The sequence below is a fragment of the Nesoenas mayeri genome (genome assembly GCF_963082525.1).
Source record: "Nesoenas mayeri genome assembly, chromosome: 3".
Classification (NCBI taxonomy): Eukaryota; Metazoa; Chordata; class Aves; order Columbiformes; family Columbidae; genus Nesoenas; species Nesoenas mayeri.
The window spans coordinates 67,544,833-67,572,403 of record NC_137544.1 but is presented as its reverse complement, the minus strand read 5'-3'; the positions used below and the strand labels follow the sequence as shown (position 1 = coordinate 67,572,403).

The window sequence follows — 27,571 nt, the reverse complement described above, 5'->3', positions numbered from 1 at the left end:
AGATATTGCTGACAAGTCCTGACTTTGCATGTTTGTCTCTATGAAATGGAGGAAAAGATTTTAACATATTTATGACATCTGCTTAAGAAAGATAAATCTTGAAGTTCAAGTAGGAGAAGAACAAATTTTAAGCTGACCACCACAAACTGAGAATTCTATTGGGAAAAAATGCACTGTTTAAGGATCCTGGGAGCTGAAGTGGGAGGTCCTGATGCTGCAGGCTACACTGGAAGGCAGTTAGGCTGGTATCTGCTCTTAAAACAGTTATTTCAGATCATCTGCAGACTTTGTCAAATGATCCTCACACAGTTCATGTTGTCAAGGTGGCAATGCCCTTTATAAAGTTGGCTGGCTGTTTAGAGTGCAATTCTTTAGCAGTGAGCAAAGAAAGGTTCACTTCTCCTGGGGTAGGTAGCCCATAGGGACATAGGTGGCTTCATAGTGAAATGAGTGGAAGAATGTGAGAGGAGTTGGGACTCTGAAGGGTTTGCTGGAAGCTTTTCTTTTAGTGATGTTTTTGACTTCTTTGCAATGAACTCTTCTCTTGCATTCAGTGCTCTGCTTGGAAGGATGTGCTTTTACTGTGGAAATATAGTGCTTCTGTACAACCTGTTTTTCAGAGACTTTACTGAAAGAGTGAATGTGCATGCCTGACACTAAATGAATGGGAAGACATTTTTGCCAGACTTCTTAGACCTTTTAAATGGAGGTATTCTAAAATGAAGCCTGTGAGCATATAAATCAGATAGTGACATGGTGCTTTTGCAAGCAAGTGTGAAGGAGGGGTGATGCTGCAAGGCAGAAATCCTGGTTAACAAACCAGCTAGGAAGATAACACATCAATGCAAGACAGAACTGAATGCTTCCATTGAAAATCCCCATTTTGAAAGGAATTAATATACCCATGCCAACGGCAGAGAACACAGCCTGAACTTTTATGTTCAACTTTTGCCTTCCAGTGCTTACTCATTTACTCTGTCTTCCATTGATATGGAATTTTCAGCTGAAACACTTATTAAAAACATTTATTAAATTGTCAAGTTGTAGAGAAATGGAGTTTTCCTTGTGTGTTTCTTACTGGTTTCTGTTGTTTTGTCAGTAGACAAATGTTGGGGAAATAAGCCATTTTCTAAGTTAGCAGTGGTGTCTGCATTGGCATAATGTTGACTTTTCCTTGTAGACTAGGCAAGGATTTCCCAGCCAGGAGAGGAAGGCACAAAGAGGTATTTTGCCTATTTAAGAGTAGTGGCCATGTTTCTGTTGTACTAGGCAGCTGCACCAGTGTCATAGCTAAAACAGTCTGATTTTTAAGGTCTGGCACAATTTTTCTGAAGTTATCAAATACCCATACAGTAAAATAAGAGTAAATAACAATTTGTATCTGACTCTCTATTTCCAAAATGAACCAAAGGAAGCATTTAAATGAATGATGGGGCCATGAACCAAGCAAGGCTTGCCAAGCTGTGTTTTTTGGCCAGCATGGGATTCCTAGTAGCTGTTCTGTTCCAAGTCAGAGCCTATTTTGGTTTCTCACTGTTGGATGCCTTGTGGCAGGAGATCTGAGCAAGTGCTTCCTCAACAGCTGCTCATACAAGAACTACTGTGTATGGACAGACCAGAGCTGGCACTGCAAGAGCGTGACCCCTGACTAGTGTTGCAGTCACCCATTCAAGCAACAAATAAATGCCAACCAAAAATAGCAAGTCCAGGGCCCAGGATAAGTATTTTCAGTCACCTGCATAATAGGCTCTTTTTAAATTTATTGTTAAAACATAGGATACTAAGAAATCAAAATTGCTTAAAAAAAAAAAAAACCCAAACAAAACAACAAAAAAATGTAAGTAGTGTGTGTATCCATTTTTTTTTTTTTTTTTACTTTTACAAAAGGCCATTTAGCAGGTAATTAGAGGGAAAAATTACTCCTGTTGATCCTTTGCAAATTACTTCCCTATCTCTCATAATTAAAAAAAAAGCTGAGAAGGAAAATTCTTGAGCAAAAGTGTGGAGACAAAAAGTAAAAGGATCTGTTATTTATCTTTTTGGCTGAGGTGCCTGCACAAGCCTCCGGTGCTGTTTATGGAATTGCAGGCTGCATCTGTGTATACAGTTACCTCCCTGCTGCTGATGGGAGAATGCAGCCAGGGAAATGTGGCAGCCAGCCCATGCTGGCTCTAAGGGTGCCTAACACAAAAGGCATGGCCTTCTGAAAAGAGCATGGAAAGTCTTCCTTCTAGCCAAGAAAACATGATGGGTGTGTTGGTGACCAACAGTAGGCCATGTGTCTCCTAGGCAAGCCCAGCCTTAGCTGAACTGGCAGAGCTTGAAGTGCAATAAAACTCCAATTTAGTTCTCCTAACACATTATTCTTTCAACAGCAGCTTTGTGGCCCTGCTAGTAAGCATAAGAGAGAACTGTGGAAAGAGGACCAGGGTTTCCTCTGCAGAGCTGGTTTTAGAGCATTTGACAGAGGTCACCATGGCATTCTTTTATGGTCTATATAAACACTGAGGAGTCTCTGACAGTATTGGTCACATTGATGCAGAAGCATACAGTAAATTTTAATGGCTGATTAGCCTTTGCTGATTAAAGAGAGCCCTGGACCTCCATTTGAAAATCCATTTTTTCAGCTATTTGGTCTTTTGTGTGCTAAGTGGTACCATGTTTTATTCCAAGCCTTATTTTGGTGTAACTGTGTGGCACTAAGGTATTTTAGATGTTTTGCAGCATCTGTCCACAGTGTATCAGAACACAGTGGCAGGAGGGTGGTCAAGATTCTTCTATTGTGCCAATTCCAAAACCCCTTAGTTGCATAGCCTCTCTGTATTGAGTTGTCCTTTGAAATTGGCCTTGCCTCCCTTTCCCTGAGTAACTTCAGTGAATAGTTTGGCAGTACTTGTACCTGTCTCACTGTGCTTTAACTTAATCTTCCCTTTCCCCTCTTCCAGCTGACTTTTGACACAGTTGGCTATCTTACCTTTCCTCCACCCCTTACACAGGGTAAAATGTTATACGTGCTAACCATGTTCTGGTGTAGGGCCTAAGCAGCTGACTTAAATTTAGCATTTGGGCAGTCTGTAGTTGTAAGAATTTTGTCCAGAGGAAATCCTGGTGTGTTGCTATCATCTTTCTGCCCTCTAGCCTTCTAACTGAAGGAAAGACAAAACCGCAACAGCATCTGCAAAGGCAGCAGCTGCCTCTGTGTCAAGTGTCAATGCAGGCAGGCTGGTGTTCTGGGGGAGGGTGGAGATATTTGGGGGAGCCAAGTGGGAACTTAACTCTGGATGTGGAGGTCCTTTCCCTATCCTCTTTCACAAAGGTTTGCTCATAGTAGGAGCTTTCATAGGAATTGTGTTGAGAGATTATATTCTTACTTCTGCCCATAACCCTTATCCCTCCGTGCTGACAAAGGCACCTCAAGTGAAGTAAGGGCACAACAGAGTCACTACTTTTTGTATCAGCAAAGTGCCAGGATTGTGCTGTTGCTGTTTTGGCGCACTTGGGCTGTGTTTTACTGCTTTAGAGGGTCTGATTCTTTGAATGGAACTTGTAATTGGAATAGCAGCTGTCCACTTCATCTGCTCTGCTGTCGCTTGAAAGCCAGGAGGAGAAGCTGGTCTGTGGTGGTGCCAGCACGAAACAAACAGCAACGGTTTACAGTAACAGAGGAGGAAGAGCCAGTTTGGGTAATGAGATGAAAGAACTTGGCTTGATTGGGTGCTCCTCTGCTGCTTGTTGAAAATACCAGTTGTTGTTAATTTCTTTAATGATGTTCATAGCTAGAATTTTAAATGTTTTGTGTGTGCTGTGTAGTCATTGCCCTCTTAATATATTTTTAATTTCCATTTGAATTCTGAAGCTACAGTTGTACATAACTCCTGGCGCATACATGGACATTAAGATGCCCTTATACTTAAGTGATTCCCAGACGTTGTTTTAAATTTGTTTTGCACCAGTTTTTTTCTTGTTTCTAAGTAAGGAAGTTTGAGCTGTTCATGGCTATTAAGTAACACTAAAATACAGGATTAGTGTCCCAGTTTGCCTAGGGTGATATCCTTATACAGAGATTGTCCTGCTTAACATCATTCTGTCCTGAATTCCTTCCTCCCTCCCACCACCCAAAAACACCCCCCCAAACCTGTGACCTTCATGATTTGTGATTTCCAGGCAGCTTGCAGGAGTACTGGTTTGGAAGTTACATTGTCAGATAATACAACTCTCAGAGGGAACATGTCCCTGTTGTTTGATTACATCCCTTTAAATTCTAAAAATCTATGAACTTGTCATTGTGAAGGTATGTTAAACCCCAACTTTGTGTCCCCCTCTTGCATGCAAGGGACATACTGCTCAAACTGGTTTACTGCCTGTATAACAGGAAATGATAATGGGGATAGTTGTGGGTATGGAGGAAGCTGAGGTACTTAGAGGCTGCCCTTATTCTTCAGCTGTGACCCCTTTTCATAGTCTTCAGAAAGGAAAAAGAGATCCTGAAGGATCAAAACTCGGTCATGGCCATTAAGGAGGCACCCTCAGAGAATCCCTCTCTTCTGTCTGGTTTGTGTTTTGACCAAGGAAACTGTTTACTTCAGATGCACCATGGACTAGTCTAGGGTTAACTTTAGGACATCTTACCAAGCCAATAAAAAGGAACTATATTTTTCAGCAAAATTTTCCTTGCAAATATCTTATATGAAATGTGAGTAAAAGCCCTTCTCATCCCATTCTTATTTTCCCTTGAACTCTGTATTGCTGTGTATTGGTGAGCATACTCTGGTTTGTTCATCTAGATGAGTGTGTTAGATCAACAGGTTACTGTGACCTTGTGACAGTACAGTTTTGCAGCCCTGTGTGCTTCTTCCAAATATTTGTGGTTTACAATACTGTGAATGCTATGTAGTTCTTCACCAGAAATAATGAGTGAGCTGGTGATCTAAAGCTAAAGAAGGAGCTTCAGTCTTTTTTTTCTTTTCCCTTGCTCATTGCTGATTAAGAGCCAGTTTCCTGTTCTTTGAAGCTTCGGCTCACAAGACTCCTGTTTTCAAAAATCACGTGGTGATCAGCTGCTTAAAGTGGTGTGTGTGGACATAGTGATTTATTGAAGGCATATCTTATACAGAAGGTGCTAGCCTGGAAAATGCAGAGAGTTCCACTCACTGTCATATCCTCCACACAGTGTTGTTCTTCCAGACTTTACTGACTTAAATGTTATTTCTGGAAATCTATCTCTGTATTTTGAAATGGATGTGTTAGAAAGGGATGTTTGCTCATATTGTGATAAGGGTATGAAGGAAGAATTCATAACTATGCTGTTTCAGTGAAGGCTGGCTAGATGATGGGATGGGCATGCTCTTCCAGTTGTCCAAGGAGCATGGTGGTATCCTTTTTAACATGTAGTGCTGTGCTTTTTCCTCATAATGTCTCTGCTTGGGGGCAACACACACCAAAGTTGCATACTGATACATATCTGGGATGCGTTAGGTTACACTCTAGACCTGAGAGCCTGAGCATGATCCCTGTTCCTGGGATTCAGACATAAATCTCCAACAGGTCTCCTCTTTTGGGATATCCTTGGAGTAAGATGTGCTTTTCCTAATACAAGCTTCAGGCTATTTGCCCACCTATTTACTAACTAACATGGGATGAACTGGCAGATGCAGCTAGGCTTTACCTAGCTCTTGCTTCTCTGAGCCAGGTGGATGTGGGTAAGCTTTGGTCTGAAAATCTGATTGCTGTGTTAATAAACCATGGCACCTAAATGTAAATGCTCTGCCAACGGTTTATTCTCTTGGTCTGAAAGCTACACTAATGTAGCCATGGTTTCTGGACCATGCATTTTGTGCACACTGGCTGAGCAAGCTGAGGTTCAGCTGTACCTGCCTGTATAGACACTATCATTGTGTGTCTGTTTCTCATCAGCTTAATGTCTTTTCCTTGCAGCTTTGTTACATACTCTTTATTGCCAGGCACTGATGATTTCTAGGTAAGCTCCCTCTTTGCTTCACAGCAAGGTGTGTATTCCTCCATGCAGAGCACTATAAGCATTGTTCTTGGCATTACCCTTGGCTTATCAAGTAGAAAACACTTTTAAAATGTTAAACTTGTCCAAATGGAAATAATCTGAGCTGAAGAGGTTTGTAGTAGGTACCTGCCTCAGCTGTTATATCTTGGACAGATTTTTAGGTAAGAGTTCAGTTATTTCTTATGTTGAGACTATAATCAGGAGGAAAAAAGTTTTTCCATGTTGTATGAGGATTTCCAATAGCTTAGTTGAAACTCTAGTATGTCTGATCTTGGAAATCTAGGAGGCAGTAGACTTGCTTTGTGTTGGAGATGCCTGTGGCCAGTTTGACTGTTCTCAGTTTAATCAAGAATCTCCCTTTTTCACTTGTGCTTGTCATGTGCCCAAACTCATTAAAGTTTGGTGAGAAGTTGAAAGATGGTCTTATGTGAACAAACTTCCTCTGTAGGGAACTATGAGGGGTTGGGCTCTTGTAGTTCATCTTGGCAGCAAGCCCTGGTCACAGTGCCTGGGAGCGAGAGTTGCTCCTTTCTTTGCTTGCAGTGGTCCTTCCTCTGATCTTCAGCTGAGGAGAAAGGGTACATAGGAAGGAGGTAGAAGCAATATCCCAAAAACTAGGAACAGAGGAGGTTGGATTTGTCAGGAACCAAACCATGAGAGTAAAAGCTAAGGACTAAATTTTTAAGAACAAGAGCAGAGGGAAATGGGTCCTTGAAGACAAAAGGTAGACTGCTGTTCGCCAGGCCTGAGAACTGAATCTAGGTCTCAGAAGGCTTTTCCATGCTCTACTAGCAACTTGTAAAGTCTCCTTCTAGCAGTGTGTTTGCAAGGCTGTGGGCACAGTCCCCTGCTAGCTCTAGTGGTGAGGGTAGGTGAGATCTAGACCTTATAGATAAACCACAGTGTCTTTGACTTTTATCTAGCCATTTATACCATGTTATGCAGATACAGGTGTATTTGATGTTCCCATGAGATACTGGGCAATTTGTGTAAGCCATTCTGCCAGGTGGACACTTAGTGTCCCCCCCTTTCCGGGTATTTAGTTTGATCCACATGAGGGCAGGCTCAGCGGAGAAGGTTTCTGTAGATAGGCACAATGCCACAGATAAATTATGATTATTCAGCAACAATAGGATCACTAACTCAAAATGAGTGGACAAATCTGGTAACTTTGCCTTTAATATCTCTGCACTTGTATTTAATGAATGAGTGATCAAGAAAGGTAGGCTTGGTGTTGGTGGAAGAAGCTCCTGCTCTGGTTAGAACAGCCTGGGTGCAACACGGTCTTTTCTAACATTTAGTTGGAGCCAAGACCGGATGGCATGTGCTCAGCCTTGCACTCTGTTTCCTTTGAGATTTCACATGCAACTGAGTGGTTGCTCATGATAAGTGTCTAATGGGGGACAGAGTAGTATGGAACTGCAGCATAAGGGTTGTATCATACTGGGAGCAACCTCTTAAATATATTCACTGATTATCAGCTGTGCAAACTAATATTCACTGTTGCATGAACCACTTCACCTGGATCAACAGAAATGAGAATGATCATTTGCCTGCCTAACATTGGATCATCATGGCTGCTTTGGCATTACTACTCTTAATATTTTAAGATTGAAGAAAACATACAGTCATTTAATAATCAGGTTGTATCACTGAGGATTCTTGTTTCTGCTGCAAATGTCACTGACTCTGGCACTTCTGAGTCTCTTCTTTCTGTCTTTGACATGCTTTCCTAATTTTTTGTTCCTCATACTGATCAGTAGACAGTAGCAGTCTTTTTTTTGTGTTGGAAACAGGTTTATTTCAGCTGTTGTATTTTGATTCCCCACTTAACTAGGATTAGCTTTAAATCAAAAAGAGCTTTCTCCAATTATGGATTCATAATTTTTGATCACTTAAACTCTTATTTTAATTTTCATTTTTATCCACTCTTGCCCTGACCTATAAGTCCTCAAAAACAACTGGAAGTTTTGAAACAAGAAACACATGGGTTTTGCCTGTGTTTCATAGAATAAATAGAAGAACATTACCAAATAGTAATTTCTAAGTGCAATAATCCTACCAGGCTACATATGCAACCAATGATTTCTAGTCCTGGTACTTTGTGGCAGTTTTGTTTATCATCCTAAGATGTAAACCATTTTTTTTTCATTGAGGCAGTGCCATCCATGTCTGCAGATTGACTTGTTCAAGGCTCACTGTACTAGATGTCCATCAGATGTCTCTTGTTTTAGAAAACAAGTAGTATTTTTTGTATATGAAATGGATACTTTTAGAAAAACTGGTCCTATTTTCTAATTTGGTTTTGATCCCTTATGCTGGCCATCTTCTAGGACTTTGAGAGAAACCAGTCATTTATGTAGTCTGAAATTATCATACCACTGAATTGTACAGTTTTTTTTCCTTCCCTTTCCTTCATCTTTTTGTTCTTTCAAGGTACTTCCAGGCTCACTATACAAATGATAGTTGTAACTTGCTGCACTAAACTTCTCCTTTCTCAAACTTAAAATCTAAAGTAAAACCCAAACAAACCTATTTCATTATTTCCAAGCACTGTGAATGAGATAATGTACAGTGAATGGGCAGTGAGGATGAGAGATAGCAGGCTTATTTGAGAGTTGGGTTTGTAGTAGGAAGTTTATCTATAGCGCAACTATTGCCCTTTAAGTTTTAAAGCCTCACCTGTTTAATTACTAAATACTTGTAATTATGTCAGACCTCCTCTTGCTGTACTGGACATACAGTTCTTAGGGTCAGCAGACTAGTGTGGAAGTATTTGTCAGCTGCCCCTACAAAATCCAGCCCTTTGGCTTAAACTGCAGGGTGATGTGGTTTTGGAGGCTGTCATACCCTTTTCCTTGGTCTCAAAGGGGTGCTTGCCTCTTTCTGTTCCATTCACTTTTGGGGCAGTGATCACCTCTGCCAGAGGCCAAATAGCCAACATTTGGAGAGCTTGTAATTTCTTAAACAGCTACAGCTATTTACTACTTAATGCCTATCTGTGTCTCAAGGTCTTTTGCCAGTAGCCTGCAAAGAATTAATGCAACCTAAATACAGCTGGAGCTGTCTTCCAATGCAAGATTGAATTTAAGTTGCATTAAATAGCACCAAAGCTAACTCTACCTTTGGACTTTTGAATACTCAAACAGAAATCACCTCATGTCCTTGCTACATTGTTAATGCAAACTGGAGAGGGTGCTTAAAAGGAGTGTCCATCCTCCCCTCCTCAGCTGTTTCAATTGATGGGTGGTGTTTGCACCCACAATCCTCACACCTATTTTAGTTTTTCTTGACTGTTCCCTGTCAGCATACTTCTTCTTGTTTCTTTTTTTTGCCCTATCATCTGCTGTTTGCAACATACTGTTTCCCTATCACTGGAGCAGAAGGTGGTAGTGCTTTGGTTTTCTTGCACAGCCTCATGGCACTAACAGGACCCTTGAAATACCACCCTTCAGCTATGCACAGACCCTTTCAGGCTTGCTCCAGCCTAATCTGGATGGAGCTGCTTAATTGTAGTAGGATCAACCACATCTCACCAATAAAATCAGACAAACATAAGATGTGACTATTTCTTCCTTCCCTCTGTCATTACAGCTGTTGTGGAGTTCTCAGGCTCTTGACCTAAGCACATGTTTTTCATGCCTAACATGAAACTCTTGAGATTGTGTGGGCACAGTTGTTCAGATGGGGGGATTTGGTTCATTCAGCCAAAACCAGGAGCAAGTTACCTTTTTGGACATACCCCTACCATTTGTGCTGTGCATCAGAGTTCAAATCTGCTATGAGGTGAAGATATGTGTTTCTTACAGAAAATGTAATTTACTTGAATGCTGGTATGTCAGACACAACTATAGTCCCTTGTTTCTGAAGTATTCCTAGCATATTTTTTATGGCTTTCATTGGTCTAGATGAACTGTGCTACCTCTTATGCCAAAGCTTTGGTGAATTACTGGTACAGTTGCCCTCTGGACTGATGGCAATGTGAACCTTGATGATGCAGGAGAAAATTTATTTGAAGAGGAGAGTGAAGAGGGATAAAAGCAAGGGTTTCTCCTGCATGACTGGTACCAATTAGAGTAAAACTAACCTTTCAGGAACGCTCAGCTTTTGTGTGATCACAAAAAAAGCATTGTGTATCTTTTAGGGAGTTCCCCCTCACTGTCTCCTTTCAAGATTGTTTCAGTTGGCCAGAATGCCACTCTGACAGGCAAGAGTTCAAAATGTTTATCTGACAAAATAATCAACGTGCTGGACAGCACTTCTGAGCACAGACAGATGCATAATTGGCATTTACAGAGGTCCATGGATGTGTATTTTGATAAGTTTACAGCATTAACAATAACTCTAGGCACCCTGTTTTAAGTGTTTATAACAAGCTGCTTAGATAAAATGCTTGGGAGGCTTACTGTCTATTTGGGGAATTTCTGGTTCTTAGTGCGATATGCGAATTAGTGTAGAGTTGAGATAATAAGCTACTCAGTAAGTGTACCACTGTTATGGATTAGTCTTTATCCTTTCCAATTCTGATGGCTTTTACTAAATATCTTTATAGTCTGTGGAAGACTTATTCTTTCCTCTTCCCCCTGTTTTTAAATTAGGTTAGAAACTCCCTTATTACCAGATTGTGTTACAGTAACTAGTATTTTTGATTTATCTCAGCAAATGCCTACACTTCCTTTCTGAGTGAAATGCATGCTGAGAAAAGAGTGAACCTGCTAATAGGGCAAAGGATGTGCTTTGTGTGTTTGTATTCATTGGGTCTAACAGCCTGCACACTGTGCTATCTGTTCCTTGTGCTTTTTCCTTCAGAGGTGGAGAATGGGGAACTTAATCATCCTATTTCTGCCTTTTCTCCTCACACCTAAATAAATGCTGGCATTTTAGTGGGAGCTTCTGACATGAGTAGTTTGGCACTTTGTTACTTAATGCTCATTAGATCAACTTGAGCTATTTTGTTGTTGTCTTTGCTATCGTTGGGACTCTTTCTGTTTACCCAGCAGAAGAGTAGTTCTGGTGTTAGCTGTGGTGGCTGCTATTGGAGCTATTGAATTATTTCAGAGTTTTGGAAACTTTTTTTGCAAATTGCTGGAACCCACCACACTCTTCTCAAAATAGTTCTTTAAAGGACCTTGCAGAGTGTCAGGAGGTACAAGAAAACTGCTGCTGAGGATAGTGGTCTTGTTTCCTCTTGACTCCTAAATCTACCTCCCTTTTGGATGCTTTCAGGTCCCTGCTTTCCTTCAGGAGATGCCAAGGTGGGGCAGCGGCAGTGAGCTGATCCATGAGTGTCCTGGGGGAGGACAGGCTTGCAGTGCCCATGCTTTGGCTTGGTTGTAGGGGGGCAACAGAGGAGCTATGTGTCTGGGGCACTGAGACCCCTGTGAGGGTGGGACTTGGTGTGGGGAAGAGCTTAAGACCAGAGTGTGGTGTATGTTTAGTGATGTGCTGCTTTACTGTTTCGAAGTGCCTTTTATGATGAGAAAATGTGAAAAAATGGCCAGCAGAATGTGTTCCATCTTTTTGCATAACTGAATGCAATGAACAGTGATATCTGTGGATGATGAATTCTCATTGGGATTTCAGAGCTCAGGGGTCCTTCAGAATGTGTGGACTAGTGCTCTCACTCAGGGAACAACAAATCTGATGTGCCGGTGGTGCAACAGGAGAAATGTATGGGTGGAGGATGTTTGGGGAAAAAAAATCCCCCAAATTCTCTATGCCTTGCCTATTCTCTATGCCACGCTTCACTGTAGACACTAGAAATCTGAGCTCTTCTGATGAGGCATGTATGTCATCTTTGTAAGCCAACTTTAAGCAAGGGAGATCTTCTGTAGTGTAACAAAATAAGCAGCCCAATCAAGAACATTTTTCAAAGCAATTTTATGGCTTATTGCACTTTTATCTCCTTCCCATTCCCTGACTTTTTCCTCATCCTTTTGCCCAGTGCCTTGAGAATAATGACTTGTGCTGCTGGGTATGGGGTAGTAACACAACTCCTGGCTCTGAGGGAAGGGTTGCTTAAGAGCTGTCACCTCCTATGTGGCTGGGGCTTGGCCTGCTGGCCCAGGAGCAGGGAATCAAGCCACTGATGCTTACTGATTTCCTCCCTGTGTGGCTGCAGGCAGGGGGGTTATGTGGTCTATCACTGGGCTGCTTTTGAGGTTAGTTAAAGGCTATCTATGGATTAACTGGGAATTTTTGCTTCTCAGGAAGAAGAGATGCCAGATGTAGAAATTGACATTGATGACCTTCTTGATGCAGCCAATGAAGAGGAGAGAACTCTCAAATTACAGGTAATATTATTTACTAATTTTAAATCAGAATGTGGCTGAAAGAATGCATCTGGGTCTATCTTGTGTTGAATCCACTGTAAGTGTAGAATTAGAAAAGAGGTTAATATGTCTGAGTTTAGCATAATCTACTGGACTCTACAAATGTAATCAAAATCCTTTAGGATAAGAAATTTCTGTAAGGTAGGTGATAACAGGAGTAAAAGAAAGTTCAAAGAGTCCAGTAATATAGGGAGATATACTGAGACAGTTTAGAAAGCCATGGTTTTTTTTTTTGTTCTACTCAGTTTTACAAGTTATATAAAATAACAGCCACATAGAAAAAATTATGTACCTGAGAACCAGTTATGATGTACCTGTATATTTCTGCTGCTGCAGCAAATAACATGTGTGTATATTCTCCCTTGTCTTTAGGATGCTGGAAGTGTTGTTTCTGTCTATACTAGCTAGAAATTGGAGGCCATTGAGTTAGTTTGGAGTAACCTGTCTAGAAGCTTGAGGAATGGATAATATGCTCAGCAACAGGAATTACTAGGGAAATTCAGAAGCTGTCTGCTGAAATGAAACAATTCAAACCAGCTCTGTAATTCTATGAATCCTGCTTGAGGAAAAAGTTTATGAATGGAAGAATGAAGGAAAGAAATATCATTGTCTTATATATATATATATATATATATATATATATATATCTATAGCTAAATTGAGATACAAAACCAATATGAAAGTCTCTGTTTATAATCTTTTCCGATGTATTAAAGGAAGGAAACCTGTCCCAGAGGAGTGGTTTGCCCTCAGCTCACTCCTGGGAAGTGACTAACCTGGTGCTCACAGTGCACCACGTCTGATTGTAGTGCCTGTTGGTACTTTCTGCTTAAGTACCCATTGTCCAGGCTCAGAGACATGGGCTGTGGATTCAGCATTCATAAATAGCTTTCCTTCTTCCTTAACTGGCAGCTGCAGCCTCCAGACCTAGCTAGTGCCTGGATTTCTACATTACAAAGGCTGTGGTGCCCTTACAGAAAGCTGCCTTTCACATGTGTGTTACTGGGAGAAATGTTCTTGGATTCTTCTCTCCTTGTTTTTGTTTTCTTTTTCTTGGAGAGAGGAATTCTGTAAACCCTAACCTGGAGGAAGCAGCCATAATTTCTCTCCTGTTGTGAATCATTCTGATCTACCTGGGGAGAAAAGGTGACTTGCTACAACACTCAGTTTTCAGCAGCATCTTCATCCAGAGATTCTTGGTTCTTGCTCCTTTTCTTTCCAATTCCTTGCCAGGTTTCATACTGTAGACTTGGTTATGTTCACTGTTACTCTGTTATTGGAACTGACTTTTTCATATTTTACTTCTAGGAAACTCTTGTAGATTGCTACAAACCAACAGAGGTAAACAGACTTTACTTAAATACTATTCATCTATGAAAAGTGTGGTAATGTTCAAGCTAGAGTAACTTTGTTTTATACTTACAATAAAGTAAATATGGGAATATTATGAGCTTGGGGCTTTATATCCTGGGAATGTTTGTGCCTGTCACTTGACTACAATAGGAACAGGATTGGACTCTGCAGAAGAAATGGTTGTCATTCCAGTATTGTCTTCGATAATGTCCTTATTGACTTTACTGATGCTTGGAGCTGTCATGTTACAAGGGAACTAAACACAAATATCATCAGATGTTTAAAACCCTACAATTGTTGCATGAAATTTCAACTTGAGAGATGGACTATGTGCTCTTCAATGTGAAGCCATTTAATTTTATCTCTGGTAAAATTGTTTATTCTGGGAACTGTTATGTAGATAATGCAGCTCAGCTAATTGTGTTTGTTAATGGACCTAAATAGAATTGTGGGACAACCTGAACTACCAGGATTTAGTTAAAAGTACTTGACATTTAACGTGAATATCCATTAATGTGTCCTGGGCGAATATAGCCTACTTCTCATAGTAACATGTGCTTACTAGGAGGAGTAAGTAGTGTAACAAAAACTTGGACTTGCTGTTTAAAAAAAAAAAGTCTAGGTTGTGGGTCAGTTTCCTAGTTCAATTTACAGAGTCAGCGCTTTTCCACCAGCAGCTGCTGTGCAGTATTTAATATAGTGGGTGGCTTACAGGATTCCCCTAGTCAGGGACATTTCAGCTGTGTGATTAGAAGCCAGATGTTTGGTTTGAAACAAGGCTGCATGTAGCTTAGATCCTTGGTGACATTTGTAGCTGTAGGCGCTTAAACTATTAGGGCTTAAGGACTGTCAGGGAGAACCACTGGTATGGTTAAACAGATGTTTCCCAGTCCATCAGGTACCTTCTCCAGGGTTCTTCAGTTTCTATTAATTGCTGTGGTAGACTGGGAAAGTTCTCCAGAATTGCTATTACAGTTGCTGGTACTTTTTGACAGTGCAGGGAATTGCCCAGAAAGACTTGCATGGCAACCCTTGTAGAGCTTGGTCTGTGTTGTACCTTGGTTTCTTCACAGCAGATAACCCAATCTCCCAATATGGAGATGCGAGACCAAAATATCAAGTCTTCAGATGTCTCACTGTAGTAATGCTACACTACAAACAACCCATCAGCCTCCTCCAGCCACCTCTCAGCAAGTGCTGTTGAACCTTAGTTGTTTGTAAGATTGGTGTGAATACTAATGTGGCATGTGGAACCTGATGTGGTTCTTGTCCCAGGCTAGTGAGAGGAAATGGGGGTTGCAGGTAGGTGGGAGGAACAGGTTGCTAAAGGGTTTAGCAGCCCCCTGTGCTGATCTCTTATCTCTGTTATCTGAAGGCAGATGAGGAAGGCAGAGATTCAAATCCTTACCCTTCTTCCTCCTTCATTGAGCATGTAATATGAATTGTTTTCCTTAGTTCTGAAGTCTGACACTTGATGCAATGACAAATTTCAGAGCTCTGATAAGCATAAACGACAGATGTTAGGGAGTTTTTCCACTAGAAACGTTGGTCATAGAACTGCATGAAATATTTATGCCAACTTAATTAACCCACATGGCACGGCAATTCATAAGAAACAACATCTTGGACATGTGTACTCAACAACCCTCAATGTGCTTGAATCAAGGCGAGATTTTAATATTGAACTTGTTAGTTGTCTCTTCAGTCCTCTGCTGATGGAATGGAGGCATCTCCTTTTTAGCTGGAAGAACATCCATCTTCCTTGACAATCTTTTGAGATACCAAATTGAGAGAATTACTTAATCCACTCTTCTGTGAGGGTAGTTGCCAAAATGGGAGTCATTTCCCAGGACTGTTTTCACAACAGCACCTTTTCATCTGTAGCTAAGGCCAATAATACTGCATGACTGCTAACTAAGGCCACTTCAAAATAGTGTTGGAGGTTGTTTTTTGCTCTTTTAGGCTGCTATGTGTAAAGCTAAGAGCTTTAAATTGGCTTAAACTTGCTATATGAGGATCCTAATGTAGAAAATCTGCCATCCTTTCATATTTGCAGACCATTCAAAGCTATAGAGGTAATTGGTTTGTGAAAGGATTTCTAGAAGATTTGTAGAGAAAGGATGTGAGCTGATAGAATTTCTCTTGACCAATCAAATACAGTCAGTCAAGTGCACTAGGGATTTTAGCATCAGGAATTATACAGTTTGCAAAAACCAGTAATCCCTAGGAGGAGAAAATGTATTTAATGTGATGTCTCCACTTTTCAGAACATAAAGAAAAATGGTACAGACAGAAAGCTTAACTCAAAGCTCTTATCCCATCTGTTAAAAAACAAAAAAAACCCAAACCAACCAGACATAAAACCATGCCCAAAAAAACAACCACCCCAAATGTATATCTTAAGGCAGTTTTGCTTAGTGTCTTCTGCTTAGACTAAAGGTTAAAGGAAAGGTTGAGGGATTTTTGCATGTATTGTGGATTGGTAAAGTATGTGTTTACTGATGTTAATCACTGCAATATGTGACTTGTATTTATATTTCGCATTATTTCATTTGAGCCAGGATCTCCTTGCTGTATATAGTTAAGTTGCACTTGTTGAGGAAAGGTTGAGTAGCAGCCTGACTCAAGGCATAGGCTTTGGGATCTCAAATGTGGACACTGCTTTCACAAGTGATGGTCTTCCCACCATGCAGAATTAAACAGAGCTACAAGCATTCTTCAGACAGTTTACACTTTCTCAGTTTCCCTTTCTTTCGTGTTGCTATCATACCTAGTTCGAAAGCAGACCACGTCAAATAGCCTTGACATGAGACAAGGCTTGACATGAGAGAAGAGCTGTTAATTTCTAGATATGTGCAGACTTGAAGGATAGGCTATCTGCAAAATCAGTGTGATTACCAAATCTTGGATCTGAATTTTTGTGGTTGAAAAGGTACCTCCTGCATCACCCACATTCCAGAACAGCCAGTGCTTCACTCAGTGCCAAGCATCACCTGTGGAAAATCCCATTCAGACCATTGTCAAGTTGTTGTCTGTGTTCTGTCTGTGATGGAGAATCTTAATATATGTCACAGGGAATTTTGAGTCTCATGTTAAAGAAATTTAAATATAATCTGTAATCTTGGTGGTAGGGTTTTGATATTTGACAAAAGACTAATTTAGTATAGGAAGACTGTGGGCATGAATTCAATATGGCTTTCTTAAGACATATAGTTTGAAGGAGATTGGGTAAATCTGTTATTATTGGTAGCAGCAATAGGCTTTAGAAAAAATCTGAAGTATTTGTGGCTGGTGTGAATTAGAGCTTCCACTGGTGTGACTACCAAAGTGATGATGAGAAATGACAAGGAGACTATTAAACTACCATGGAAGAGAAGTCTGATGAGTGGGTGATTTTTGTTTACTGACTCTGAACAATGTGGTTGAGCTACACAGTGTCTGCAGATAACTAATCTTTGAAGAGAAATGGATAAACTAGATTTGGGGTTTCTTTGCTTCCAGCCCTCCCCCCATAGAAATAATACAAAGCTTCAAGCAAGTGGGCTAGAGATCTCTCCCACTGAGGCAGGCAGGATTAAATCTGTCCAGACCATCCTATTAGTATAATTCTTCTCACAGTGCAACACAGTAGAAAAAGGAGGTGAAGTCTTCTAAAAGAAAGCTATTTTGCTGGGAACTTTTAATTAATAACGTTTTTCAGTATTATTTCCAAACAATATTGAATTGCTGTCCATGTTCTTTGGGGAGTTTGGGCAGAGATTTAAGTTACTGACTACTCAGTTACTTCAGTGGCCAGACTATTTCAGCAGCTTTTAACAATGTTAAGAAAAGTAGAGATGCATCTCTTTATATGTTCTCGAAGTTTAATTCCTAGTTGGAGCAAATGACAGGCTTGTGATGCAGCTCGTTAGTGGTCTAAGCATTGTGTTTATTTGGTGTTTTTTTTTTTTTAATTAAAAACTATTGTGGGTATGTCTTCAGATAATGTATGTGCTTAGTTTCAGATAGGAATAGAAGGCTCAATCCTTCTGAAATAGAACTTCTAAAATTTTCAAGTATCATGGATTTCTGTTCCTACTATGTTATGACTACTTTTGAATTCATGTAACTATTTGGTTTTTAATATAACTGCAAGGCAGCAATAGGTAGAATATGCATTTGAAGCAATAGTAACCAGTGATGTGTCCTAAGCCTCAGTGCTGTGTACTGCCTTGCATCTGGGGGAACCTAGAATTTCATAGACTTTACTGTAGCTCAGCTGATGGGTGGTAAATTATTAACCCACAGTACTTGAAATCAAATAGGACATTTACTAGAGAAAAAAGTTAAGAAACATGCATATTTAAAAGCAATACAGAGGCATGTCTAAAAAACATAGTTTCTTGCTCATATGTTTGACCGCTCTGAATTCAGTGAACTAGAACTTTATATGCCTGCTGAGATCTGCCCTATATTATACAGCAATGTTGGAGGGAATTAAGCTGACATGTTTTGTTTTTTTTTCAGCAAGTACTAATGAAAACAACTTGCAAATACCCATAGCAATATTGTAACAATGGAGGAGCAAATGGTGATTTGACAAGAAGTTTGTTTACATGCCACCTAACTGGAGAATAACTGAACTATGTGCCTTGCCCATAGCCAAACTTTATGGTCTTTAGTCAATGCCTTGTATAGGGCTCACTGAGAGGCTGAATTGCTGCATGTTGTCCTCCTCTGGGCACTGCTGGTGCTGTGGCCTCACTGGAGAGGCTGCACTGATGGGCTTGTTCAGGGAGGCTACAGAGACACTGCCCCAGTTCTCACTGACAAAAGGCAGCTTCTGATCCCCTTCTCACAAAGTATCTGTGACTTCCCTCATCAGTTCCCTTCTTCCCATGCAGCTGACCTCAGGTTTGAGCCTGTGGGGAAGGGAAGGTGTTTTCTGGTAGGATTCCTTTTTTACCTTGACTGGCATTTTTGAGTTTTTGTTTAGATTTTTCCTCAAGTAGCTGTGGGGATTGCTCTGGAGGCTCATTCTATGTTTTACATCCAAACAATCAAACTCTCTTCAGGAAATGGCCTTGGGCAACCAGTCAAGGAGATCTTGATGGTTTTATTTATTTACTTGGCTGCAGGGAAGTAAAGCTGTGGAGAAAAGCTGTCTTAGGATACATTTAATGCTCTAGTGAAGCAGGAGGACTAGAAAACCCATGTTTTGGTTTGAGAACTAGCCCTATAACATGTGTTCTGTTCATAGAAGAGAAATCTGGGGAGACAGGATCTAATTAGTCTCCAGAATTAATTGGAAGACTTGACTGGGAAGCCTAGAATTCATTGTCTGTCAAATGACCTCATTAAAACAATGAATCACACCTCCAAAGCAGAGAGGGGAAGTGATTTCCTCTCCTTTCCTGAATTATCATTTCACCTTTGTTTGTCGTCTTTCTTTTTCCTCTTGTGTTAGATGAGTGCTTTTGCTGAACTGAATGCCTTTGATTCAAGGGAAAGCATTAGAGAAGGGAGAAGACAAATGCCTAAGGCTGAATATAGATGAGTTCAAATTAACTATAGATTTAGTGTCTGTCTCTCATTTAAATTTGCCTTTAGAATTAGAGAGACATCTTCTAGAAACAATGATTTTGTATTATAAATTAACAGGACTTACTTGTAACAAGACTATATGTAAAGGTGGTCTCCTTGCACAAAATCTATAGAAACAACAAAGCCCTCAAAAAAACAACCAAACAAAATTAAACTGAGTTTGTATACTTTTTTCCATTTACTGAGACCCAAAGTGCTGCTATGAGGTTTTTCATCTATTAAAAGTAGATGTGACTTGTGTATTTCTGGCTGTAGCTTTCCAAGGAGTAATTAATAAATTCTTGAATCTTTAGCTGAATTATTAAATGTTTTCCAATTTTGTGAATTAAGTAAGTATTGTGTGAGTATATAGCAGTAGATAATCCAAACTGCGTTACAGAACTACTTTTAATGTAGATTGGTATATGACCACCTTCCAAAAGCATCCTGCTAAACTCCACACGTATTTCCTAGAGGGGATTTCAAGAAAATGCTCTGTGTACAATTTTATGTATGAGGTTAAGATAGATGTGGGTATTAAGCCTCAAGTCAAATCTCTACATGGAATAAAACTGCAGTTTTTGGTGATGTTTATAAAAAAACAAAGGGGTATTACTGTATGTCACAAAACTGAGTTGGTTGGTTATAAAGTGAAGGCTTATTGAAGTGCTGTGAAGTCTCCTTTCCTGCCTCTGAGTGGGAAAATGTGCATCTTTTCTACAACACTGCCTTGCCTTGATGGAGAGCTGCAAAACAAAGTCACAAGCACAGGAACACAATGGTGTTAATGACAGCCAGCCCTGTGCATGCACCAGATGCAAAATGATACTTAAATCAGAAATGTACTGAACCAGTGCTCTGGTTTGCGCACCCATAGAATGTGTGCTACAGCACTGCTGCTTTATGTGAAATATATGCCACATATAACATGCTCTTGCTGGGTTTTACTGCTTGGTACTACAGACCCTTATTTCAAGAGAAGTAGTTTCTGAGGGTTAAAACATTTTCAACTATTATATATAATTCAAGTGAACACAGTTATTTTCCCCTTCCTTAAGAATAGCCTTAGCTACTTCAGATCTAGTTAGGGAGTTGCCTATAAAGTTTGGTTTATTGTGGCAGCACCTAGAAGTTTCTAGGTGATGTTAATATTGAAAGCTTCAAGCAAATACCTTGTTTTGCAAAAGAAGGTGCTTCTGGTACCATGTCAGAATATAAGGGGAGGAACTCCCCTCCCATACTATAATGTTGTATTGATAAGCAACTGACCCCTGTCAGTGTTTTATAATCAAGAGCAACTTGCTCCCAATTTTACTGAGTTGTGGGAGAAAAGGGACAGCAAAATGGCAGAAGTGCCTTTCAAATAGGGATATCCCAAGTGGGTACATGTAGAATGATGCCCAAAGATTTCTCTGTCCAGAATCCTTCCCATAATGGTATTTCTTTCAACATCAGTGAAGCATTTGGCAGCTTCCTGTTGCTGCCTTTGTAGTGGGTAAAGGTGCTGTAGAGTATTTGTGTCTTTGACAGACAACTAATAGAGTCATTCAAAGGGAAGAACTGAACTTCGCTCTGTTCCTTCCCAAAGCTGTCTTTGTCTGTTTTGGCATGGGAGTATAGCTTGTTGAAAGGCAATGGTAATTACATTAATCCCAAGTAAAAAGCTTTAAAGATCACTTTAGAGAGTTTATTTCTATAATGATTTCACTGCAGGGCTTCATTTAAGTTTGATAGTAAAAAGTCCTAAAGTGTATTTATATATTTCAAACAGCACTATGCCACATTGGTTTAACATTATATAGCCGATCTTTACAATGGTGGAAGGATAACACAGAACCAGTGCATAGTGAATTGAAAGCTGTGAATTTTTAGAGTAAACCTGTATCCCTTTTTTTTGTCTTCTGCATGGATGTTTGTTACTCTGACAAGTTCAGAATGGATATAGTTGCAGTGGTTTGTGCCTCTGTGGTCTAGAGGATGGAGGAGGAGGACTTGGTCTTAACGAATTTGCTTTTCCAATCATCTCTTTAGGCTACCTGTCTATCCAGATGTGAAGTGCACTACTGATATGCATTGATGTGCTCCTCATTTTTACTAGGGGCCACATCAGCCTTTTGGTTGTTTTCAAAGGGCCGAATGTAATTTTAGCACTGTATAAATGTACCTACTCCTATATTTATGCAGTGCTAAAATTACATTCGGCCCTTTGAAGGCAACAGTGAGGCTGATGTGGTCCCTGGTGAAAATGAGTTTGACACCCCTGCTTTAGTTAGCTCAGGAGGGGCGGCCGGAGTAGACAAGGCTCTCAGTGAGCATTTGTAGCCCACATGGCTGTGTTAACTGCTCTGCCTTTGCTACTGTTTGCTGATGCCACAGCTGGTGTGGGTGCAACAGCAACCGTGGTGCAGCAGTGCATGCAGTACGGGATAGATGTGCATAAGCTGTTAGGAAGGGAAATAGCTCTGCTGGGGTGATGCTTGCCAGGGTTGTCGTCCTACCAGAGAAACCTGACATCTTTCTCAAGTTAAAATACACATTTACAGAAACTTCCCTTGTGCACAGTGTAGCACCTGGATAACAGATATTTCAGTGTGACTCTTTTTGAAGGGCATTGTGTTGTCATTTAGGTGGTGACCTTGCTTGCTGGAATTTTTAGCCTGAAGCATTCAGCTAGGAAGTCACACTTTTTGTCCTTTCACATCAGCCTGACTAAATCCGTAATTACTTTCCATGTTTATAGCTAAATGATTTCATGATAAGAACACTTTTGTAGGTGTATTCATAGTGCTAAGGGTAAACATAGTGCTAAGGGTAAAATGTGACAGTAAGGGGGTGATTTAGCTTTTCATGCTTCCACAGTTATTATATGAAATCGTATCCCAAAAGAATTTTAGATAATGGTGCAAGTCTGTAAGCTTTTGTTCTCCCACAATTTAAAAAGAGAAAATCTGCTGAAGCTGGGAGAAGTATTACAACAGTGAATAAAGACCTGGTCCATGAATATATTTTCAGAATAATGTCACATGCTCCACAACCAGGCTCACCCAGCATAAGCCAGTGGCATTGCCTCTGGCTCCTTGTTCCTGCATTGCCTGAGATTGGCATGAGTGTTGGTGTGGGGCTGAGCAGTGAGCCTGGTTGCAGAGCTGAGCCAGCTTGGAAAGCAGCAGGGCAAGAGGAAAAGCAGCTGAGCAGTTAGCCTGATCAGCTCTCTGTTCCAGCTGAGGATGCAGCCAACCAAAATGCTAGTGCTGGTGTGGAGAGCGGTGAGAGAAACACCTCTTTTGGCATGAGTGCTGATTTCTGTGCAGGCTTCAACTGTGAAAGTTTGCTTTGACAATTTGTGTTCTATCCAACCATAGAATTTGTTTGATTCAACAATTGGTAGAAGGCTCTGTGTAGAAAAAGCCTGGAAGAAGGCTAGCAGCTGAGCATGAACTCTCATGCAGAGGAAAAGCTGGTTGTTCACACCTCCACTGTGTGATAAGGGTGTGCATATAAGGTTTCTGGAGGTCAGGCCAGAGAGATTCCAGCTTAGCAGTAAAAGCCTAAGTTAAAATGTATAGTTTGGTTAATTTTTTTAACTCAATCATGGTATTATGGGATCATAAAAATTACTCATATTTTCTAATCTTTTTTTCCTAGGAATTTATCAAAGAGCTGCTAACTCGGATAAGAGGAATGAGGAAACTCAGTCCCCCTCAAAAGAAGAGTATATAAATAACTTCAAGCAGTAGCACTCTGTAAAAGACATGGCAAGGGAAAAGGGACTTTGAATATAAGGCCTTTATTAAAATAGTTGTCTTTCTCCACAACTTTTTTGATTTCATTCAGTTTTGACTCAAGGAATTTCTTTTGTGTGTTTTAAGGGTTCTTTTTTTAAGTGTCAATTTTTTTTATCAAGAATATCAACAATTTGGATGCTGCTCAACTTTCACTTGAGGATTACGGAAGCAAGTGAAGAATCCAAGAGTTAGTGATGAGGGGCAGCAAGCCTACGTGGTGATCCAGAAGATCTTGTAAATTTACAGAGCTAGGAGACTTCTTGCAACTAGTTGGATAACATTAAGTTGGTTGTACATTGAACTCATGGATGTCAAGTTTCTTGTGCTTGTCTGTACATAAATTATAAAGTGGGTGGTGAATACTGTTTCACATGAATGGAAGGAAAAATTTGTTACAGTAAATTATTTAAATGGTGGTTATTGCAAATTTGTTACCAGAAGGTACCAATTTAGATTACTATAATGAGTGCTGCCATTTTTCTAAATACCTTTAAAGTAGCCCAGTGAAAAATTTCATCATATCTCCTTGTTTATACTGCACCATATGAAAATTGGGAATTTTAAGGGCTTAATTTGTAGACTCAAATTTATTTGACTGACTTTGATGCTTCGCCAGGTTGTTTCCTCTCCACCTCATAGTGTCTTGGAACAATGCTAACCTATACTGAATTAAGGGCCTGCAGTGATATCTAGAGAAATGTCTATCACCATTTAAAAATCTGCTTCCCAGTGGAGGAAAGGCATTGCTACCAGAATGAATTACAAGAATTGCCTTGTGTTTAGTGCTGTGGTCTGAATCAAATGCAGATTACTCTCCTATTAAGATAGGTGAAGAATATTATAATCTTTGTTTATGGTTCTGCCCTGAGAAGTGGGAAGACTTCTTAACTTGGGCTCTCTTTCTTGCAAAAGCAAGAACAGAGGAGACATCCCTGCTCCCTCCTGGAAAATGTCCTAACTAAAATGTTCAATAAGCTACCATATGCTGGTAGGTGACATTAGTCAGGCATTTTATATCAAGGGTGCTCTGAACATATTTTATTTTTCAAAAGAAGTACATGTTTGTGAATTTTATGTGTACTGGCAAGCTTTTTTAATGTATTTAATTTTGTAATGTTTACCGATGATTTTATTTACCGGATATTTACTCAAATAAATGGAACAACTTGTGACTTGTTACATGTACACTTTATACAAAGCTGTTGCTGAGTAAGTTGGTAAATCAACTTGCTTGTCAGAAAGAGAAGCATATGAAGTGATAAGTACATGGGAACCCAGGGAAACTGGGGGGAGTTTGTGATTTCATCTGGTTTTGTGTTGGGATCTCTTGCTGTCGTTGTCAGCATTATCAGTGGGATGTCTTTCATTCTGGAAGTGGCCTATGTGAATGACCTGTCTTGCCATAAGGAGATTCTCTCCTCAACACGTGCTCCTTGCAGAGGATCTGTTGTAGCTATTCATAGATCTAAATGATCAAGTCTGTATCATTACCCTTTGAAGGAAAGAGAGATACAGGAAAAGCTTCCTTAACTCCTGAGGCAAGGGGCCTTTTGTTAGTTGTGGGGGTTTTTGTATGGTGGGGTGTGTGTGTTGTGGTGTGTGTTTGTTTTTTCCCCTGCACTCAACTCTGGAGGCAGAAATCAGTGGTGTTAGTAAAGAAGTCTTAATTACTTGCAAACTTCTGATGGTTTGCAGATGGACTGTGCACATACTTCCACAGGCTGTTTTCTGGAAGGGCTGTTTGTAAACCACTGAGAGCCTTTTCTGAGCATCAATTTTATTATGCCCAAACTGGGGAAAAAACCCTTTTGATTTGAGGCTTGTTAGCAATGTTTAGAGTTTTGAGCTGATGTCTGAAATGCTTTCTGCTCATGGGTACTATTCCTGACTCATAAATGTATTCATGTGCTTTAAACATGTGGGCTGAAACAACTGAGAGCATGTGATAACACCTGTTCAACTTCTGAGGTGGTTACAGCTACCTACATTTTGCAGGTGATATTTAGAAACAACCCCAAGTCTGAACATTAAAGGCTCTAGTAATTTCTACATCCACAGATATGTTTTGTGACTTCACTTACAATTTCAAATATAATTTTTTTAATTTATAATAATGGTGTTCAAAATCAGAAATGTCAAGTACTGGCAACTGCACCAGTTCTCTCACCTCCTAGAGCAAAATGCTACTCCACAACTATCTTTTTCCTCATGTTACTTGGCTAAAAAATGCTTGCCCAACTGTGTGCATCACACATTTGTGTCTTCTGTCTCATTTGTCTTGCATTGAAGTAGCTGTGGAAAATAAGTGTACCCCTTCTAAAACCAACTGATTTGATGAAACACTTAAACAATGAAGACTGGGCCAGTCCTTACTATTTTCTTGTCTTGTGGATGGGACAGTCACTTCTGTGAAGGGCTTCCTCTTCTCCAGCTTTACATGTTTCACTGTCTTACAAGTGTCAGTGAGCAAAAACAAACTCTAAATGGCTTTTGTTTGCAGCTGGCCTGATTTTACTGGAGACTTACAGGGTCTCATTCTTGCTGATTTTTACTTAATGGAGAAACTCTTGGCCTTGGTATGAGGGGGAGAATTGACCCATTCACTTAAGATTTCATTGTGCTTTATGTCTTTATACTGTGTGGGTGTTCTTGGCTCTGGGCAATATTCAAGGGGCATATCAATAGCACACTGTTACTGAAACAACTTGAAATCAAATCTTACAGCCGTGGCCCTTCAGTGCCTTGGCTGGACAGCCTTCTTGTGAAGGGCCAAGCCTGGCTGCAGTGAGAGCTTCCTCTAGGCTTTTAAAGTGGCTAATGAATGGAACTGGAGTTCCCTCTTATGTATATAGAGAGGCTGAGGTTTTTGCTTTGGTATTGAAGTGGCTCTACAGTGTGCAAAGGTTGCCAGCAAGAGCACGTGTTTCAGGAATCTGCTTCGTGGCGTAATTAGCCTTTGCATGTTTTGCAGCAGAAGCTGACAGTCTGATGTCTCCTGTGGCTGATCTTCCAGTTGGTTCAGAAAGAGGAGGACAATGCTTGTAATCATAGTGTGCCTCGTGAGGCTACAGTGACAGGATAGTTTATTCCTGCAGCACAGAGGAAAGATGAAGAGACATTCTTCTGCCAGCCTTGGTTTTGTCTCCCTCCCTACCTCGTTGTTCCTGCAGTGGATTTTACTCCTAAAGTTATCATTTGTGTAGGGAGCGCCCGGGGAAAATGTGGGAGGGAAGCTTTCCTTATTGTCAGAGAATGACTGATAGAAGCAGGGGCAACATGTCTGCTCCTTTTGTGCACTTCAAACTCTTTGACACTGAGTCTTGGTAAGAGTCTTTAGCACATTACCCTGGTAAGTGTAATAGTGTATGTAATATTGGAATCACTCAGCTATCTATTTGTATGATGAGCTTGCAATTTAAGATGGCCCTAATGTAAACATGTACCTCTAGGAGGGGGAAAAAATGTGTGCCACATCAGCGGAGTGTCCATTGCTTGGAGACTGGAAGAAGTTACAAGTCTCATTCTGAACAAACAGTTGAACTTAAACTCTTGGTGAAGTGCTATAACAAAAGGATTAATTGCTTTTTGGCTCCATAAAGTTTGCCATTGCCAGCATCATGTACAGATGTTAAACAGGTACTGAATAACTGCATGCAATGCTTCTAAAAGGATGTTGAGGTTTTTGGAGGGAGTCAGAAAAGAGATTAAATACTGTGAAGTCTAGAAAAAAAATACTAAGAAAATTACTCTGTTACATGTTTAGCTATTAAGAAAAAAGTCTTGCCTTGGTGCAAATACTTCTGTATGGGAAGAAAATGAGAGATGTAAGGTTTTTCAGGTATTTGGAGAAAAGCATAAAGAGTAATGCCTGGAAGATGAAGGAAGGAAACTTCAAGTGTGGAAGAAGGTAGAGCACGTTGATGGTGAGAAGCCCTCTGAACCTGGTACTGAGAGAACAGGTAAGATCACCATCTATTAGTATACTCAAATTGAAATTGGATGCTTTTGGGGGTAAGTTCTCGTTGGCTGAGTTATTCACTTCAGTCAAGATAATTAAAGGCCTTAAAACATTGGATGCCTGCTTCAATTTTTTTTTTTTCTAGAATTGTATAAAGCAGATGAAACCAGTAAGAAACTCTTGTATGTTTAGGTATTATGCTTATGTAATGGACAAATCACTAGTACAGGTTATATGTATCATATATAACTCTACTACTTTTTACTTCTATGTTACTTGCTTTTTTTTTTTTGACTTGGCAGTAAGCAAATGGTGTGAGTGTAATTCAAGTTTCTATGGAAAGTCAGAGAGAAATGGAAGAAGAGAAAATGTGCATAGAAAGTAACTGGTGCTGTAAAATTTATTCTTACCATTTTAGGACTCTGCTAGCAGTGTAAATACAATGTTTCTGAAGCATCTTAGTGCTGATGGGATTTTATCTGCTTTATTTTTTTTTGGTAGCACTAATGACCAAGTTCTCTGAGCTATTAGTTTACACTACATAGACTTTAATTTCCCAACAAAA

The 27,571-nt window shown here is 40.1% G+C and overlaps 1 protein-coding gene across 1 annotated transcript in view; it reads left to right on the top strand.

Moving 5' to 3' along the window:
- The window catches only part of PPP1R14C (protein phosphatase 1 regulatory inhibitor subunit 14C), a 50,625-nt gene extending 27,583 nt beyond the window's left edge, over positions 1-23,042 (top strand). Inside the window, exons 2-4 of the mRNA XM_080341720.1 lie at positions 12,226-12,309; positions 13,657-13,689; positions 22,909-23,042. Of these exons, the coding sequence (XP_080197846.1) occupies positions 12,226-12,309; positions 13,657-13,689; positions 22,909-22,983 (192 nt within the window). The 3' untranslated portion in view covers positions 22,984-23,042. The remainder of the gene's footprint in view (positions 1-12,225; positions 12,310-13,656; positions 13,690-22,908) is intronic.
- The last annotated feature ends 4,529 nt before the right edge of the window (positions 23,043-27,571 follow it).